Below are 18974 nucleotides of genomic sequence, written 5' to 3'. Positions count from 1 at the left end.
CCAGGCAGTAAGATTTTCCTGACCTTCTGTTGTCTGTACTCTTAGTAGGCACACTGAGTCCAGGAGCTGCAAGAATCCCTTCTACCCTCCTCCTTGTACACTTAAATCTGCTGTAGTGCAAACATTCCTTAGAAAATCCTACTCTGGTCAAAGATCTGAACTTTTTCTTCATATTTATTTTCTGAAACACATCAAGTGAAAATTAAAATCATTTCTAATGTGGCCAGTGACCTTCGGCATGCCTTAGACATTTCAGGAGCCTCGGGGTCACCTGCATTTAATAGCTCCTCTTGGCCAAGAAAACATGAGTTGCCTTCATTTCACAGCAGGTTGTTGAAGCAAACAGCAGACTTTGGGATCCCAAACTTAAGCCTTTCCATAAACACAAAAATTCCTGTAAAACGTCACAGTTCCAAACAGTGACCTTGAAGGTGCCAATCTATAAAGGCAAGGTTTCCGCGGTCTTTTGCTCCTCGGGCTTTCGTACTCCTGGGCTTATCTTTCCTTTCCCTCTCCCACCCCCAACGCACTTTTCTTTATAGATGTATTTAGCATAAGCAATCATTTCTTTTGGATCATGTAATGTGGATAAAATCAAATGGTATAATTAGCACCTCGAGTTAATTCAGGAAAGTCTTTGTCAGTTTATTTTAGGTTCAGCCAGGTTTTTTTGGAGAGAGCATGAAGCCTTTGCTAAATTAATTACCATCCCAACTGGATCCTTTACCCTTGGCTCGCCACGTTTGGGACATGGCAGCTATTCTTACTGTTGTCCTCATTGTTATTGTCCAGGGAAACTAGAAAAGATGTAGAGGGAATCGTTACCCTGCAGTCTCTTAGCATACCTTTTGAAATGTCTGCATCAGGTTCAAGGTCTTTCCTGAGAATCCAGAAAGAGAACAGGTTAAGCAAGAATCATACAAACATTTCATTCATCAGCCTTTGCTCTGATTTCATAGGAACACTTGATTTGCCAGTCACGTGTGCTTTCGGTTATCCCTCCTATAGCTGAGATGTACATAATCTGACTCCATTTCATCACTGGCAGCATTAAAACCCAGACTGGAAATATCTTTTCTGTTGGCCTCTTTAATCCTATGGTCCATTTCATGGGAAGGCAACTTCAGGAAATTTCAAGATACTCCAGAGATTAATCCAACTAGAAGTAGGAGAAATAGAAAAATATTGAAAGTGCTCAGTGGTTGGGCTTCTTGCCATGCCACAAAGGGGGAGGGATCGATAGAAAAATTCAAATGCTGCCTGTATGTCTCTTGACAGGATTCTCCTAATGGAGTCATATTTTCAGGGGGCTTAAAATTTCCAACAAATGTCCAATAGCAATATTTCTCAACCCATAATCTACAGGAGCAGCAGCCGTATCCTGGCCGAGGCAGACATGAGGCTTAGGAATTCCTGGCATCCATTCCCACATTTCCAGTAATGTTTATAGATTCAACCTTTTGGAATACAGCATATTTCAAATAGCCAATGAAATAAAATGCCATTATTTTCCTTCTTGGAATTTCAAGACATAAATCTCACATCTGCAGAACAAAGCAGTGATCTTAGAAAGCTCAATCCCAGCTCCCCCTGGCATAGACGAGCTACACCCAGCTGCCCCAGAGGTGTGGGAGCTCTGAAACGTTCACAGAAGGTGGCCTGGTGGTGGGCAGAGAGCACAGGGGTCACAGTTGGAGGAACCGGGTGTTGGTCCCATTTCATTTGTTCGTTCCTTCATTGATTCGTTCCTCAAATATTTATTGAGCCACAAACCTTTTCTGTGCCACACGCTGGACAATTACCAGCTGTGCTTCCTCATGTTTGGCACCTAATCTTTCTACACCTTGGTGTCCTTAACTGTACAATAGCGATAATAATATAATGTTAAAGCCCACTCCTCGGGGTTTCTTGATTAAATAAGGGCTTTGTAAACCACAAGCATGATGCAACTTGAAAGTTTATCTGTATTGGTTTTACTACTGTTAACTCATGTCCTTCGGTCTTATAGGGAAATGTTAATATTCTTTTTTTAAAGTTTATGTGTTTTGAGAGAGAGGACACATGTATGCATGTGTACATATAAGGGAGGGGCAGAGAGAGAGGGAGAGAGCGTCCCAAATCCCAAGCAGGCTGTGCGCTGTCAGCACAAAACCAGAATTGGGGCTTGAACTCAAAAACCATGAGATCATGACCTGAGCCAAAACCAAGAGTCAGACACCTAACCGACTGAGCCACCCAGGCACCCTGGATAATATTAATATTCTCCTAGAATCAAAAGGCGGCTTTAGTCTCAAGAACTCAAATCTCTGGACCCCTTGAGGGTCTAAGCTTCAGGCATTGCAGCTTTGACAGGGGAAATAGGTGGCCTAGGAAAGCCAGACAAGGGGACCAGTGAGGGAGACACCTTCCCCTTCACACACGTATGGAAGAGCTCTGCCACTCGCTGTGGGTGCAGAGCAACAGCAAAGCAGCCATGAGGAAAACCTTGCAACAGACGCTCTTGCATTTGGACCATGTAAAAAAGTCCACAACCTCTTCTCCAGCTATACTATGACTCCATCTTTTTCTAGTTGAACATCCTCTGCTCCAGTCACCGTAACAGCTAACATCCCATGGAAAGTGACAGACGTTACCAGGAAAGAGCAAATGCATGAACACTCACTTTAGGGAGCCTTGTCACCATTGACGTCATTTGGGGTTTTGCTTTCTCATGGGCTTTTGGCATCTTGTGAGATCGAGCAGTTGTCCGTGAGGGTTCAAGTGTCAGTCGTTATCCTGAGGTCTCAGGGCAAAGGTCTTCCTCAGTCACTAAGACAGGACTTCTCCAGCAGCGTGGGTTTTCCACAGCAGCCTGGATGGAAGGCGCTTGATGACTTGGGAAACCTCGTGGTGTGGGTTATAATGTGATGGCATCGGAGGTCTGATGCCCAACTCAGAAAACGACCTGCTGTGAAAACAGGCGGCTGTAACTCAGTTTCTATCTGTGTTTGTCTTCTTACTGGGGGAGAGATACGCCCAAGTGGGAAGTGTGTACACATTCTCCCAAAATGATGGGTCAAGCAGTAACAGGAAAACTGGATTACATTGTGCAGAAGTTACCTAGAAGGAGACAGTTTGCTCAGTGACATGGCAGTTTCCAACTACGTGTTAATATGTATAACATGAACACTTATTATTGAAATGGCAACAAGAAAAAGAACCGTTGCTGTGAGTCTGAAATTCTTGCTCCATCCCCCATTAGCCCAATAAGATGATTGTTTTCTAACACAGTTTTCAATCCTGTAACGCTTAGTAGGCGTGCAAATGTCACGTGCCAAAATTATCTAGGTCCCGCATGTGTGTTACAGAACACATCCAGGCAGAGCACAACAGTGTGAGGACAGCAGTGTGCTGCTGAATGACTGGCTGTCCACACACCAAAGGGCCTGAGTCGTGCTCAGTTTGCCAGTTTCTACTCGCCATGGCCAGTGCCAGGCTACCGGCATGACCACACCGGCCTCGGGCTTGGGAAGAGATGGGCAGCCACACACTGTTACCGAGTGTTCCCACCAGACTTAAGCAACCAGACGTTTTTAACCTCGAGTGCAGAGACAGAAATGAAATGTAGCAAAATAATTAGGAAGGGTTGAGTGATGAGTAGTTTTTGCTTGTGCTTTCAATTTCGTCACTTGTAAGTGTGTTCCGTTTAATCTTTAACAGTGGCCGTTGTTTAACGACTCACAGAATTCCCGATGGCCTAACAACCCTCTCTCCTGGGCTGGACGAGCCAGTGCCAGCCGCCTGAGCGGGAGGGTCGTGTTTGCTGTGTGAGCAAGTCTGAATCCCTCCTTCACTGCATTGACCAACCGCCCCTTGGCCGCAAGTGGAGGCTCCAGGCACCTAAAAGGCCTCATTAATCAATTTCTGGCAGCTCCTAGTCATGATCTCTCCCCATTATTGATTACACAGGATCGCCACCTAGTGATGCAAAAGAGATTGTGTGGGTTTAAGGCTGCATCGGTCTAAGATAGAGCTAGGAAAATGGCTGTCCCTCCCGACTGCTTTCTGCGATGGTTTCTGGGTCTGCAATGTGGTGAAATGTGGAGGCAGCAGTCTCTTCTTCGGCTTCCTGTGTACCGTGGTACCTCTGACCGTAGAGATTTTGTTGAGAGCGCTCTAGAAAGCATTCTAAGAATTAGAAAAAGAACGTGGACCATTGCCTGCATCTCCCTTTTTTACAGATGAAGACGCTGATCCTTAAAGAGGTGAAGCGACATCCCCAAGCCACATGCCCGCCAGTGGCCAAGCTGGGCCTCACACCCGGCGCACTGACTCTTCAGCCAGTGCAGTGTCCCTCCTATTCCTGCACACGGTCACTCCATGAGAATGTGCAGACTGAGGCCACGCAGTGTTCCCGGGCCTGGTGCCAGGTCCGGGGGCTACAGTGGTGAGCATGAAGAGGCCCAGTCCCTGCCCCCATGGAATCTTTGGTCCTAAGAGGGAGTCAGCTGAATGGTGACATAGGTCCCTGGACTGCCACATGGACCCCCTGCTCTGAGCAGGTGTGAACTTCCCAGGATGTGGTGGGGGGTTTGAAATGAGATCTGAAGGCTGAGCAGGAATTAGCAGTGCCGCTTAGGATGGGGGTGGGCCGAGGGGACATCAGACCAAGGGACCTCAAGGATTACTGGGGGATTTGGGTTCCCATGTAGGTCCTTGGCAAGTTGGTTTCAAAGGTCTGTGTGGCTGGAGCTCTGGGAGCCTTATGCGTCTGTTACTGTGACGTCTAGGGATGAGACCAGCAGGAAGTCCCAGGAACCTACAGTGGTCATTTCACGGGAGTGTTGTGAAATTAAATGAGGCCACGTCTGTGAAAATGCCTAGCACAGTGCCTTGCCCAGCACAGCCACAGCCCAGGCGAGTTTATATTTCATACAGCTATAGGCAGGGGTTCCCAGACGACGTCCCTTCTGCCCACACTCACAAGAGTGAAACCATGCTCAGATGTGAGAATGAGGCAGCAGGAACCGGCCAGGAAGATTTTGCTGTCACTGGCTGCCCTGCTGGAAGAGTTGTACTCCATCCTGGTCACAGAGGACATTTAAACAGGAAAGAGCCAGACCATAGTGACCTTAGGGTTCATTGTCTAAACAGACACTTCCCTGGGGGTGCCTCAGTGACTCCATCAGTTAAGCGTCCGACTCTTGATTTCAGTTCAGCTCACGATCTCACGGTTTGTGAGTTTGAGCCCTGCCTGGGGCTCTGCGCTGATGGTGTGAGGCCTACTTGGGATTCTCCATCTCCCTCTCCCTCTGCCCCTCCCTTAGCCACACTCCCTCTCAATATAAATAAACTTTAAACAGATCCTTCCTTAATGCAAAATGCAGAGCTATTCCCAACCTCCACATCTATTCCCCATCAAACACAGTCTTCCAGTCCACACTCTTGTTCCGCAGCAAACAATGCCTCATCTCAAAGCTGCCTGGACTCTTTATGCTCCCACCTGGGAAGCACAGTGAACCCCATTTAGCCAAGTAGTAAATAACCAGATGGTTTTACGTTGGTAAAGCGTGGGAGCCGCTGTCTGGGGCCTGGGACAATCAAGCCAACTGTTGCCAAGGGCCTACAGGGGAACCCAAATCCGCCAGTAATCCTTGAGGTTTTACCTTGATTGGGTTTACTTCGATTTATCCTCTGATGCCTTGGGACCAAATACCATGCAGTGGCTGTGTTCAAATAGGTGTTTCAACAGTCCTCCCTACCTCCATCTCCTTCTCCAGCCTGCCCCGGTTCTGGGACACCTGGTGTCTGCCGTCTCAGAGTGGCTGAGGTCACTCTGGGTGTCAGCAGTGTGGTGCTGAGCCAAAAGGGGTCTGTGTAAGTTACTTTTTTTTTTTAAGCAGATTGTTTTGAGATATAATTTATATACCATTAAATCAACCTTTTTAAAGTACCATTCAACTGTTGGGATTTTGGGTGTTTTTTTTTTTTTAATTTTATGTAAGTAATCCCTGTACCCAGTGTGGGGCTCGAACTCACAACGCCGAGATCAGGAGTCAAATGCTCTACCAACTGAGCCAGCCAGGTGCCCCCATCAGAATCTAATTTTCGAATTTTCATCTTCCCCAAAAGACACCTCCTTCCCATTAGCAGTCACTGCCTCCAACCCTCAGCCTCAGCCCCAGGCAACCACTAATCTGATTTCTGTCATTATAGATTAACCTTTTCTGGATATTTCGTAAAAATAGAATCCTTTTGTTAAATTGGTTAAATGGCATGTATTATAAATGGAATTGTTTTCTCCGTCTTGTGTTCTCTAATCTTGCTGAACGTGTTTATTGGTTCTCCTAGTTTTTTAGTGCTGTGCATTCCTTAGGATTTTCTATATGCAAGATCATCTCATCTGCACATAGAGGTATTTTCACTTGTTTCCAGTGTGAATGCCTTTTATTTTTCTTGACTGATCGTTCTTGCTAGAGCTTCCAATGCAGTACTGAACAGGTGGTGAGAGCTGACCTCCCTGTTTTGTTCCTGATCTTAGGGGGAAAGCATGGTCTTTACCAGTAAAGATGATGTAAGCTAGGAATATGTGAACTGAGTGTCCTAACGCCAGTCAGGGCTCCTAAAGGTAGGAAGACAGCAGCGTGGCCTGTGGCAGGACATGAGGCTGGGAACCAGTGGGGACCACACCTGGCAGGGACTTTGTAGGCCTCATGAAGGGTTTTGGTCCATTTCTCAAGAGCAAGGAGAAACTGTTAGTATTTTTTGTGGAGGGTGAAGTGAACTAATAGACACTGAGTTGGGGGGATATTCAGGGAGACCAGAAAGGAAACAACCGGACATGGAGGAGGAGGAAGTGCCAGGGCTGGGTCAGAGCTGGAGGCGATGGGCAGAGGAGCCAGGAGGTGACTCCCAGGACTGCTGCAGGGAGGATAGTCCTACATTTCAGAGCATCATCCAGCTGTGTTTCCCCACTAAGAGGCCCCTCTGGCCCCCTTTTCCTAGGGATGACACCCAAGTCCCAGTACTCTTGGGCCCAGAGGCCTTATCAACCTGCACTAACTAATGTTTGTAGGTTTCCTCCCTGGACATAAGAGAGTCCAAGTCATCTCCTTCTATGAATATCTGGGGGGGGAGCGGGGGGGTGGAGAGAGAGAGAGAGAGAGTGTGTGTGTGTGTGTGTGTGTGTGTGTGTGTGTGCAATGTTCCAATCCTGTGCCCTGCAACTGCCAGGCTGGTGACTTCTCTCCCTCCCAGGGTATTCTAATGCACACCCTCCTCCACTCCCCCTTCCTTATTGCTGGGAAATCAGATGACTTCTGGTATGCAGGCTAATGGCTCTTATTAACCAAATGCTGACACATCCCTAATATATAGGTTGCTTAATTAAGAGCCTGCTTGCCTGGCCAGCTTTCAGAGAGGCAAGCACTTCTCCAGGAGGGAATGGGGATTTCCAGTGGACTTGGGAGGAAATTATGTCAGGCTAATCATCTATAAGATGCTTTTCCTCCAGGATAAAAGAAAAGTGCTTGGTGGTAGGTGGGAAGATAGGGATGGGGGTTGACCTAAGAAGAATGGAGCCTGAGTAACCTTAGGGTTTGCTCCCTCCCACACAGGGAGCCCCCGAAATCCCACCCTGACAGGAACAGTCCTACCCCCCCAGGTGGTAGCCAGTCCCCCCTCCCCACCAGATCTAACTCTCTCATCAGCACCCATCTACTGTCATGGGGCCGCAGCAAAGACAGAGCAGCTCTGGCCTCCTGAGATCACAGATCAAAACTGGGTGTGCTTTCCCTTCCAGGACGCAGGCCCAGGGAAAGACCCTCCCTTTTCCTTCTTCCTTCCACAGGTGTCAACAGCCACCAAGTGGAGTGCCACCCAATTCCTCTGAAAAGAAACCTTAAATGTAACTTTCTTTCCCCCCTTTAATTATTTTTTTTTAATTTTTTTTTTCAACGTTTATTTATTTTTGGGACAGAGAGAGACAGCATGAACGGGGGAGGGGCAGAGAGAGAGGGAGACACAGAATCGGAAACAGGCTCCAGGCTCCAAGCCATCAGCCCAGAGCCCGACGCGGGGCTCGAACTCACAGACCGCGAGATCGTGACCTGGCTGAAGTCGGACGCTTAACCGACTGCGCCACCCAGGCGCCCCTCCCCCCTTTAATTATTTTTTAATTTACATCCAACTTAGCATATAGTGCAACAATGATTTCAGGAGTAGATTCCTTAATGCCCCTTACCAATTTAGCCCATCCCCCCATCCCACAACCCCTCCAGTAACCCTCTGTTCTCTATATTTGAGTCTCTTATGTTTTGTCCCCCTCCCTGTTTTTATTTTTGCTTCCCTTCCCTTATGTTCATCTGTTTTGTATCTTAAAATCCTCATGAGTGTAGTCCTATATTTGTCTTTCTCTAATTTCGCTTAGCATAATACCCGCGAGTTCCATCCACATACTTGGAAATGGCAAGATTTCATTCTTTTTGATTGCTGAGTAATCCTCCATTGTATATATACACATCTTTTTTATCCATTCATCCATCGATGGACATTTGGGCTCTTTCCATACTTTGGCTATTGTTGATAGTGCTGCTATAAACATGGGGATGCATGTGCGCCTTCAAAACAGCACACCTGTATCCCTTGGATAAATACCTACTAGTGCAATTGCTGGGTCATACGGTAGTTCAATTTTTAGTTTTGTGAGGAACCTTCATACTATTTTCCAGAGTGGCTGCACCAGTTTGCATTCCCACCAGCAGTGCAAAACAGATCCTCTTTCTCTGCATCCTCGCCAACATCTGGTGTCACCTGAGTTGCTAATGTTAGCCATTCTGACAGGTGTAAGGTAGTATCTCATTCTGGTTTTGATTTGTATTTCCATGATGAGTGATGTTGAGCATTTTTTTCTTGGGTCTGTTCGCCATCTGGATGTCTTCTTGGAGAAATGTCTATTTGTGTCTTTTGCCCATTTTGTCACTGGATTATTTGTTTTTTGGGTGTTGAGTTTGATACATTCTCTATAGATTTTGGATACTAACCCTTTATCTGATATGTCATTTGCAAATATCTTCTCCCATTCCATCGGTTGGCTTTTAGTTTTGATGATTGTTTCCTTCACTGTGCAGAAGCTTTTTATTTTGATGAGGTCCCCATAGTTCATTTTTGCTTTTGTTTCCCTTGCCTCCAGAGACGTGTTGAGTAAGAAGTTGCTGTGGCTGAGGTCAAAGAGGTTTTTGCCTGCTTTCTCCTCGAGGATTTTGATGGCCTCCTGTCTTACGTTTAGGTCTTTCATCCATTTTGAGTGTATTTCTGTGTAAGGTGTAAGAAAGTGGTACAGGTTCATTTTTCTGCATGTCGCTGTCCAGTTTTCCAGCACCACTTGCTGAAGAGACTGTCTTTATTCCATTGGATATTCTTTCCTGCTTTGTCAAAGATTAGTTGGGCATGCATTTGTGGGTCCATTTCTGGGTTCTCTATTCTGTGTGTCTGTTTTTGTGCCAGTACCATACTGTCTTGACGATTACAGCTTTGTAATACATCGTGAGGTCCGGGATTGTGATGCCTCCAGCTTCGGGTTTCTTTTTCAAGATTGCTTTGGCTATTCGAGGTCTTTTCTGGTTCCATACAAATTTTAGGATTGTTTGTTCTAGCTATGTAAAGAATGCTGGTGTTATTTTGATAGGTATTACACTGAATATGTAGATTGCTTTGGATAGTATTAGCATTTTAACAATATTTGTTCTTCCTATCCAGGAGCATGGAATATTTTCCCACTTTTTTTGTATGTCTTCTTCAATTTCTCTCATAAGCTTTCTATAGTTTTCAGTGTATAGGTTTTTCACCTCTTTGGTTATGTTTATTCCTAGGTATTTTATAGTTTTTGGTGCAATTGTAAATGGGATCGATTCCTTGATTTCTCTTTCTGTTGCTTCATTATTGGTGTATACGAATGCAACTGATCCTGTGCATTGGTTTTATATCCTGCCACTTTGCTGAATTCATAGATCAGTTCTAGCAGTTTTCTTTTGTGGAATCTTTTGGGTTTTCCATATAGAGTATCATGTCATCTGCAAAGAGTGAAAGTTTTGACCTCCTTGTGGCTGATTTGGATGCGTTTTATTCCTTTGTGTTGTTTGCAGAGGCTAAGACTTCCAATACTATGTTGAATAACAGTGGCGAGAGTGGACATTCCTGTCGTGTTCCTGACCTTAGGGGGAAAAGCTCTCAGGTTTTCCCCATTGAGGATGATATTAGCAGTGGGTCTTTCATATATGGCTTTTATGATCTTGAGGTATAAACCTTCTATCCTTACCTTCTTGAGGGTTTGTTTTTTTTTTATCAGGAAAGGAGGCTGTATTTTGTCAAATGCTTTCTCTGCATCTGCTGAGAGTATCATTTGGTTCTTGTCCTTTCCTTTATTGATATGATGAATTACATTGATTGTTTTGCAGATATTGAACCAGCCCTGGATCCCAGGTATAAATCCCACTTGGTTGTGGTGAATGATTTTTTTAATGTATCGTTGGATCCGTTTGGTTAGTATCTTGTTGAGGATTTTTGCATCCATGTTTATCAAGGAGATTGGTCTATAGTTCTCCTTTTTAGTGTGGTGTTTGTCTGGTTTTGGAATCAAGGTAATGCTGGCTTCACAGAAAGAGTTTGGAAGTTTTCCTCCATTTCTATTTTTTGGAACAGCTTCAAGAGAATAGGTGTGAACTCTTTAAATGTTTGGTAGAATTCACCTGGAAAGCCATCTGGCCCTGGACTTTTGATTTTTGGGAGATTTGTGATTACTAATTCAATTTCTTTTTCTGGTTATGGGTCTGTTCAAATTTTCTATTTCTTCCTGTTTCCAACTTGTTTCTTTTGTAAGCAAATGATATAGGCCTAACCTGGTTTGTCCTTGATGAAAATGTTTTCTTCCTCCCTTTTTTCTTTTTTTTTAATTTTCTTTTTTTAATTTACATCCAAATTAGTTAGCATATAGTGCAACAGTGATGTCAGGAGTGGATTCCTTAGTGCCCCTTACCCATTTAGCCCATTCTCCCTCCCACAACCCCTCCAGTAACCCCAGTTTGTTCTCCATATTTATGTCTCTTCTGTTTTGTCCCCCTCCCTGTTTTATATTAGTTTCCCTTCCCTTATATTCATCTGTTCTGTCTCTTAAAGTCCTCATATGAGTGAAGTCATGATATTTGTCTTTCTCTGACGAATTTCACTTAGCATAATACCCTCCAGTTCCATCCACGTAGTTGCAAATGGCAAGATTTCATTCTTTTTGATTGCCAAGTAATACTCCAGTGTGTGTGTATATACCACATCTTTATCCATTCATCCGTCAATGGACATTTGGGCTCTTTCCATACTTTGGCTATTGTGGATAGTGCTGCTATAAACATTGGGGTGCATGTGTCCCTTCGAAACACACCTGTATCCCTTGGATAAATACCTAGTAGTGCAGTTGCTGGGTGGTAGGGTAGTTCTATTTTTAGTTTTTTGGGGGAACCTCCATACTGTTTTCCAGTGTGGTTGCACCAGCTTGTATTCCTTTTTTTTTTTTTTTTCTCTAAATGCTTTTTATGAACATATTTAACAGATACTTGTTTCGGATATAAGTTTAAAGATCTCACAAGCTATAGCTCTATGCCTTTGAGACAATGTATGCATGAGACTGGAGGCAATACAGTGTATACAAAGAATACATTTAAAGCTAGAAGATTCAGATTAGGATTCTAGTGCTAGAGCTGTTTTTGATCATCACCATGAGGGGGGGAGGGGGGGTTGCTACTGGCACCCAATGGCTAGAGTCCAGGGATGCTGCTAACCACCTGTGGTCCATAGGACAGCCCCACAACAGAGAATTATCTGGCCCCAGAGGTTAGTTGTAGTGAGGTTGAGAAATTGCTCTGGTTAAATTCTTGCACCAGAATATTCAAAGCAGAGGGCACCTGGGTGGCTCAGTCAGTTCAGCATCTGACTTCATCTCAGGTCACAGTCTCAGTTTGTGAGTTTGAGCCCCACTTCGAGTGAGCCTGACTTCTCTCTCTCTCTCTCTCTCTCTCTCTCTCTGCCCCTTGTGGAATTCTGTCTCTCTGCCCCTCGCTCACTTACACCCTCTCTCAAAAAAAAAAAAAAAAAAAATTCAAAGCAGCATTTTTTTTTTTTTTTGCAATAGTAGCAACTGGAATCATCCCAAACAACTATCAACAGTGCAGTCGATAAGTAAATTGTGACATAGTCATGCAATGGAAGAGTATAAGGCCATTAGAATGCATGGCCACTACGTTCATGCATCACCAGGGTACATCTCGAAAATGGAGTGAGTGATAGAACATGATTCCTTTTATACAGTTAAAAAAAAAACAGGCAGACTACGTGTACTGTTTGGGGATACTTGTGTGTGTGGTAAAACCACAAAGAAAAGCAGTTATTAATACAAAATGTAGGGTGGTGGTTGATTCTGGGAAGGACTGCTGTTGAGGAGAAACACCACATGCTTCTATGGCACTGGTGAAAAGTTCTGTTTCTGAAGTTGGGGGGGGGGTGCATTTTTAATTTCAGAGAAAGTTTACGGAGTGGCGTATCTTATAAGGGCAGAGTTGGATTTGAACTTGAGCAGGCTAGTGCTGGCCCCTTGCTCCAGACCACCATATGGTGCTGCCTCCTGTTCGGTCCCTTCTCTTACCTGCCTCCACTCTCTCCACAGTGTCCGGAGACAAACGACCAGTCGGCCTCCCCCAGCAGGGGGCAGACCCAAGCCCCAGCCCAAGCCTAAGCCTCAGGTGCCACAGTGCAAGGCTCTGTATGCCTACGATGCTCAGGACACAGATGAACTCAGCTTCAATGCCAATGACATTATCGATATCATCAAAGAAGGTAAGTGCATGGCTGGCTGAGACAGCGTCCTAAAGAACATTCAGTGTCATTGCCATAAAAACTAGTTTAAACATGAAGGGAATTTATAGGTTCCTCTAACTGAAACTTGCAGCGATAGGCTAGGGCTTCATGCTCAGTTTGACCAGGGCTCCAGCTATCTATCGATCGATCTATCAGCTCTGCTTTCTTTGTATTTGCTCCCTTCTTAGGCTGTTTTCCGTCATGGCAATGAAATGGTTGCCATGCAAACAGATCAAATTGTGTCTGAAATCTGCTTTATCCCTGAAACTTCTCTTAGCCATTGGACAAAAGTCCTAGATTTTACTCTCATTAGACCCAGTTGCTCATGTGCCCATCCCTGAATCTCTAGCAAGGCAAAGGCTGTACCCGTGGTAAGTTAGGTGTGGCAGGGACTTCTTTGGAAATGGTTGTTAAGACTATCCCACCCAAACTTGGTGGCCTCCTCATAATGATGGTAGATGGAATGTACGCCAGGGAGACAACCTGCAATATCTGTTATAAAAGTAGTTTGGGGGTGTCTGGGGGGCTCATTCGGTTAAGCTTCCAACTCTCGCTTTCAGCTCAGGTCATGATCTCAAGGTTGCAAGATCGAGCCCTGTGTTGGGCTCCATGCTAAGCATGGAGTCTGCTTAATTTTCTCTTTCTCTCCCTCTCCCAATCTCTCTCTCTCTCGGAAAAAAAAAAAAAAAAGGCTGTGAGCTTGGCTGAATGCCTTATTATTTTGGTAGAGAAGTTAGAATGTGATATACATATGACCAAACATTAGTGCTTATGGAAGTGCTTTTAAAATGAGAACTCCTGACTTAGGATATTCAAAAACACCATGAAGGAAATGGCATTTGTGAGGAATGGGACAGAGAAGCCATGGAGGGCAGAAAGAGCAGGTCACTTTACGAAAGTAAGCCAACGCTCAACCACGGTGCAAGATCTCCCAGGAGACAAGAGGAAGCCAGGAGTGGCCTGGTAGTGGAGGACCCTGAATGTCAGGCTGAGGAGGACTTGTGTACAGTGTGGAAGCCATTACGAACAGAGCAAGGACAAACTGAGTGAAACGGGCCTTGGTAAGACTAGCCTTCGGGAAGAGGTGGCCAGGACACACAGTTCCAGGAAGGGGGTTATTATCAGACTCCTTGATCACATGAGCTCATAGGAGACTTCTAGGTCCCCGGACTGACCTCCTTCTAAAAGACCTCTGGACATTATTTTGATCTCATCAAATAGTTTGATCTATCATGAAACTAGATAGCCATCTAGCTTGCTATAGATTTTAATATTTTAGCCATTTAGTATCCTTCCTCCAAAGTGTCGGAGTAGAATTAAGGGCTGAAATAAATGCTTAGTAAACAAATAGAATTTTTATCACCAGCTTTGTTCAGCAAAAATACTGGAAATGACCAATTACCCAGTAACAAAGATTGGGTAAATAAGCTTTGCTATATCCATTTAGTGAACTTCAATGACAAACATTTTTATTAAATATAATGATGCAATACTATATTTACTGAAATGGAAAAATGTTCATGAGAAAAGGCAAAAAGGTTATATAGACTGTAGTCTCATTTTTGTAAGAATGAAAAATAGATGACTATATGCACGTATGTATGTTATATATAATATATATAAGATATCAAGTGGTCTCCTTAAATGTTGAATTTTTATTTCTTTTCAGTTCTCAATATTTCAGATTTTTCTAGAAATACCATGTATTTTGGGTATAATCAAAACAATTACATATTTGTGTCAAGTGTAGGGTCCTAGAAGTTCTCAAAAAATGCTATAAATTATCACTCTCATTTATGCAGTGTGGTGTGAGTGCAGGAATAGACATATAGATGAGACAGAATAGAATCCAGAAATATAGCCATGTGTATACAGATATTTAATATATGATAAATGTAGCATTTGAAACCAGGGGAAAGGATAGGCATTACTTTCCATTTTGATAAAATAAAGTTCAAGCTCTACCTCATACACAAAATATCAGACTAATTATCTAAATTATAAAAATCTTAGAAGGAAACCTAGAATATTACATTAATCTTTGGGGGTGAAAAGTCTTCCGATGGAGAACATCAAACCCAAAAACCATAGAGGATTTAAACCTCATAAAAAGGCTAAATTAAAATCTTCTGTATAGTGAATTGCACCAGCACAAAGTTAAATTATAGAAAACAGGCTAGGAAAAAACATTTTACACCTCTATATAGCTCCCCCACATGAATAAAAAGACACAGTCCAGTCCAAAAGTGGACAGAGGCCCCTGAGACCGTGCATGGAGAGGTTCCCTACCCTTTACCCATCAGTGAAGGAAAGGTAACAACTCCACCCGTGACACCAGCAGAAGATTGAAATAAGATGCAGGTCACAATCCCTTTTCCAAACCCTTAAGTTCTGAGTTTTAGAAACCAGAGACGGTTAGAAAGTCGATAATGGTGTGTGTGTATAGGAGATATTACCACCTATTAGAACACTTGGTGGTCCCAAGGCAACAGCCTGGGTCAAACTCAGCATCTCTGCTGTGCAACATCTGAGCATTCACCCTCTGTCGGAAGAGACATCATAAACAAACTCAGTTCAGGTCAGGTTTTGCCATCAAATGAATTACATGAGCCTTTAAATTTTAAGAACTTTCTGGATTTGGTCATTGCAAATAGTTTGGACTATAGTATCTGTGGTAAGTCAGGGTGAAAGGTACCTTCTTTCATAGCTTACAGCTAGAATAGACTTGGGAAGGAAATTTAACACTTATTTGTCAAAATTTTAAAACCCCATGTCAATATAATTACTTTGAATTTACATTTAACCACTTCCATCAAGATAAATCCTAAATAAATAAATATTTAAATGTATAAACAGAAGTCCTAGAAGTATGGGAGAATTTTCTTTTTTAATATCAGTGTGGGAAATATTTATAAAAGTGATAGAAAATCAAGAAGCTGTAAAAATATCATTTGCTTCAACTACTTAAATATTAAAATATAAAAAGTTAGTTAAAAATGGGAGGGGGGGATATTTGCAACCCATATGACAAATCCACTAATATATAAAGAATTCCTAATTAAGAAGATAAACACCCAGGAGCCCGAGTGGCTCAGTCAGTTAAGCATCTGACTTTTGATTTCAGCCTAGGTCATGATCTCACAGTTTGTGAGATCAAACCCCATGCTATTAGCACAGAGCCCTATTTGGGATTCTGTCTCCCTCTCTCTCTGCCTCTCCTCACTCACTCTCTCTCTCAAAATGAGTAAACATTAAAAAAAAAAAAAAAAAAAAAGTAGGGACCAGTGGCACCTGGGTGGCTCAGTCGGTTTAGTGTACATCTTCAGCTCAGGTCATGATCTTGCATCCATGGGTTCAAGCCTTGCGTCGGGCTCTGTGCTGACAGCTCAGAGCCTGGAGCCTGCTTTAGACTCTGTGTTGCCCTCTCTCTCTGCTCCTCCCCTGCTTGCGCTCTCTCAAAAAATGAGAAAATGTTAAAAAAAATTTTTTTTAAATAATGGCCAACAACAGAGAAGGTGGCAAATGATAGTAAGTCATGCAGCTATTGGAAGAGAATATGGAAACTCTTTATAAACTGATATGAAATGGTCTTTAGTATATATTATTAAGGTTAAAAACAGTGCAGAATGTGTAGTTTGCTATTGTTTGTGTACAAAAGGGGTAATTTTTATAAATACTTGCTTTTATATACATGAAATATCTCTGAAAGTATAAAAAATATATAATATTGCATGCCTTCGAAGAAGGGATCTGCTCATGGTTCATGAGATTGAGTCCCATGGAGGGCTCTGTGCTGACAGCTGACAGAGCAGGGCCTGCTTGGGATTCTCTCCCTCTCTCTCTCAAAATAAATAAGCATTTTTTAAAAGAACGGATCTGGGTGGCTGTTGTTACTGTTTATGCTTTTGTACTTTTGAAAGTACATCTAAGAATATTACCTATTACAAAAATGGATGATAATTGTCTTACAACATAAAACATCTGTATTCTTTGAAGGGACTTTTTTTTTTTAATGTTTATTTTTGAGAGAGACAGAGTACGAGCAGGGGAGGGGCAGACACAGAATCCAAAGCAGGCTCCGTGCTCTGAACTGTCAGCACAGAGTCCAATGTGGGGCTCTAACTCAAGGGCCGCGAGATCATGACCTGGCCGCTTAACCAACTGAGCCACTCAGGCGCCCCAAAAGGGCTATATTCTTTGACCTAGGAATCTATCCTACAGACCTACTTGCACATGGACATAAAGATATATATGTGAAAGTTTATTCCATCAATAGTGAAAAATTGGGAAAAAATGTCCATCAGTAAGGAAATGGTTCTATAAATCATGGCATACAGTGCAGCCCTTTAAAAAATGAGATACAACATGGAAAGATGATAGCTATTAAGTATTGAAAAGCAAGATGCAGAATAGTAAGATACAGAATGGCTGTTTGTGTTTAAGATGAGTGTGTGTACAGTTAAAATCACAGAAGAGGGTCTGGAAGAACATTAGCACATACTTCTCACTGGTGGAGGGTCTGGCATTAACGTGGGAAGTGTTGGGCATCAGTTTCTCCCCAGAGCAGATTCTGCAGTGGAGGAGTAGCCCCCATGATGAAAAGTTGGGGTGGGGGGGCAGGACCATCCCACCACAACCCACCAGCCTCCCGTGGCCCCACCACGCACTGGGGCTGGCAGGCCTAGGCCCCGAGGGGCGGTCAGGCAAAGCCTCAAGGTGCAGGAGCAGGATCTTCCTAGAACAGGGCCTCGAGTGCTATGTCTGCCGAGGGGGAAGGGCTCCTTTTTACAACGGACTCTTTCATGTAAAAGAAAATAAAGAAGGAAAAAGAACGTAGAAGGAGCCAAACCACCTTTGCCCTGTGATACGCCCACAGGACAGGGTGTGTTTGGCCCAGGCACAACTGCCTTGCTCACCCTCACTTTTCGCCTCCTCTGTCTCCTGCAGATCCTTCTGGCTGGTGGACGGGTCGACTACGAGGCAAGCAGGGCCTGTTCCCCAACAACTATGTGACCAAGATCTGAGGCGCACAGAGACTCTAATGCACAGGCAAAGGAGCTCCAGACAGGGAAGGGGACATTTGGGGGCTCTCCTTCTGATCCATAGCGAGCAATTGCTTCCTTGTCCAAGGCCTGGAGTTTTTCTGGCACCTTCCCCATGGAGGATATTGAAAAGCTGGGTTGGGGACAGGGAGTGTCACTGCATAAATGATCCTAAAAGGTAGCCTCTTCATAGGAGCCCAGGAGGGCAAAACCACCACCCACTAAGATTTATTTATTGTATTTAAACCTGGTGAGAGGACAGGCGAGGTCCACTTGGACCTTGTTGGCTCTATCAAAACAGCACCCCGCTCGCTCACCAGGCCCAGGGAATGGCTGTAGGCGGCCACTGACAAGTGCCTTTAGTCAAAGAGCACATTTATTTCCTCCCTCTTTTCCTTACCTGACACACACATTCCTCTCTGCCACTTTCCTTCAGGGAGGACCTGCCCTCTTTGCAGGCCGGGCTTGACATGAGCGGGCACTTCCCATGCGAAGGCCAAGGGCCAGCGTGGCCTGCTGAGCCCCCAGGTGCAGAGGGCAGCTGGTTTACACTTTGCCGGGACCCATCAGGCTGCCAGGCTAAGCAGGGGCTGGGCTGTTGGCCTTGCTTTCTCTGGGTCTTCAGTTGGAATGTGGCTGGCCCATGTTGGTTTTGTGTTTAATGCTGTACCTATTATAAGAAGGATCTCTTTTTTTCAAGCTGTACATTTATAAAAACAGATCATATACTGTATATATAAAAATCTCAAGATGGTAGCAACATGTATGAATGTACTAAGTAGTATTCCACTGTACTTATTCATAAGGTAGGTTTTATTACAAAACTCCCACCAGGTACTTACAAATGTGCACTACTCCTTTTCAACTATAGAATCAGTGTTACTGCTTTCTAGCCCAGCCCCTGCAAACCCTTCCCAATCCTTTCCCCGTAGGTAATTTTCCTCTGCCCCCTGTGCCCCTCCCCTTAACTCCTAAATAAATAAAGGAATCATGAACTACCTGTTCTTTTGTGACATTTGTTATAGGGTGAATGGTGTCCCCCACCCCCAAAAA

The 18974-nt window shown here is 44.0% G+C and overlaps 1 protein-coding gene across 1 annotated transcript in view; it reads left to right on the top strand.

Moving 5' to 3' along the window:
- The window catches only part of MYO1E (myosin IE), a 218401-nt gene extending 199480 nt beyond the window's left edge, over positions 1-18921 (top strand). The window contains exons 27-28 of the mRNA XM_040492839.1: positions 12689-12858; positions 17827-18921. Coding sequence (XP_040348773.1) covers positions 12689-12858; positions 17827-17903 — 247 coding nt within the window. The 3' untranslated portion in view covers positions 17904-18921. The remainder of the gene's footprint in view (positions 1-12688; positions 12859-17826) is intronic.
- The last annotated feature ends 53 nt before the right edge of the window (positions 18922-18974 follow it).

Source organism: Herpailurus yagouaroundi, unplaced genomic scaffold (assembly GCF_014898765.1).
Source record: "Herpailurus yagouaroundi ecotype Mexico unplaced genomic scaffold, PumYag 184, whole genome shotgun sequence".
Taxonomy (NCBI): Eukaryota; Metazoa; Chordata; class Mammalia; order Carnivora; family Felidae; genus Herpailurus; species Herpailurus yagouaroundi.
This window is presented reverse-complemented; position numbering and strand designations above follow the sequence as displayed.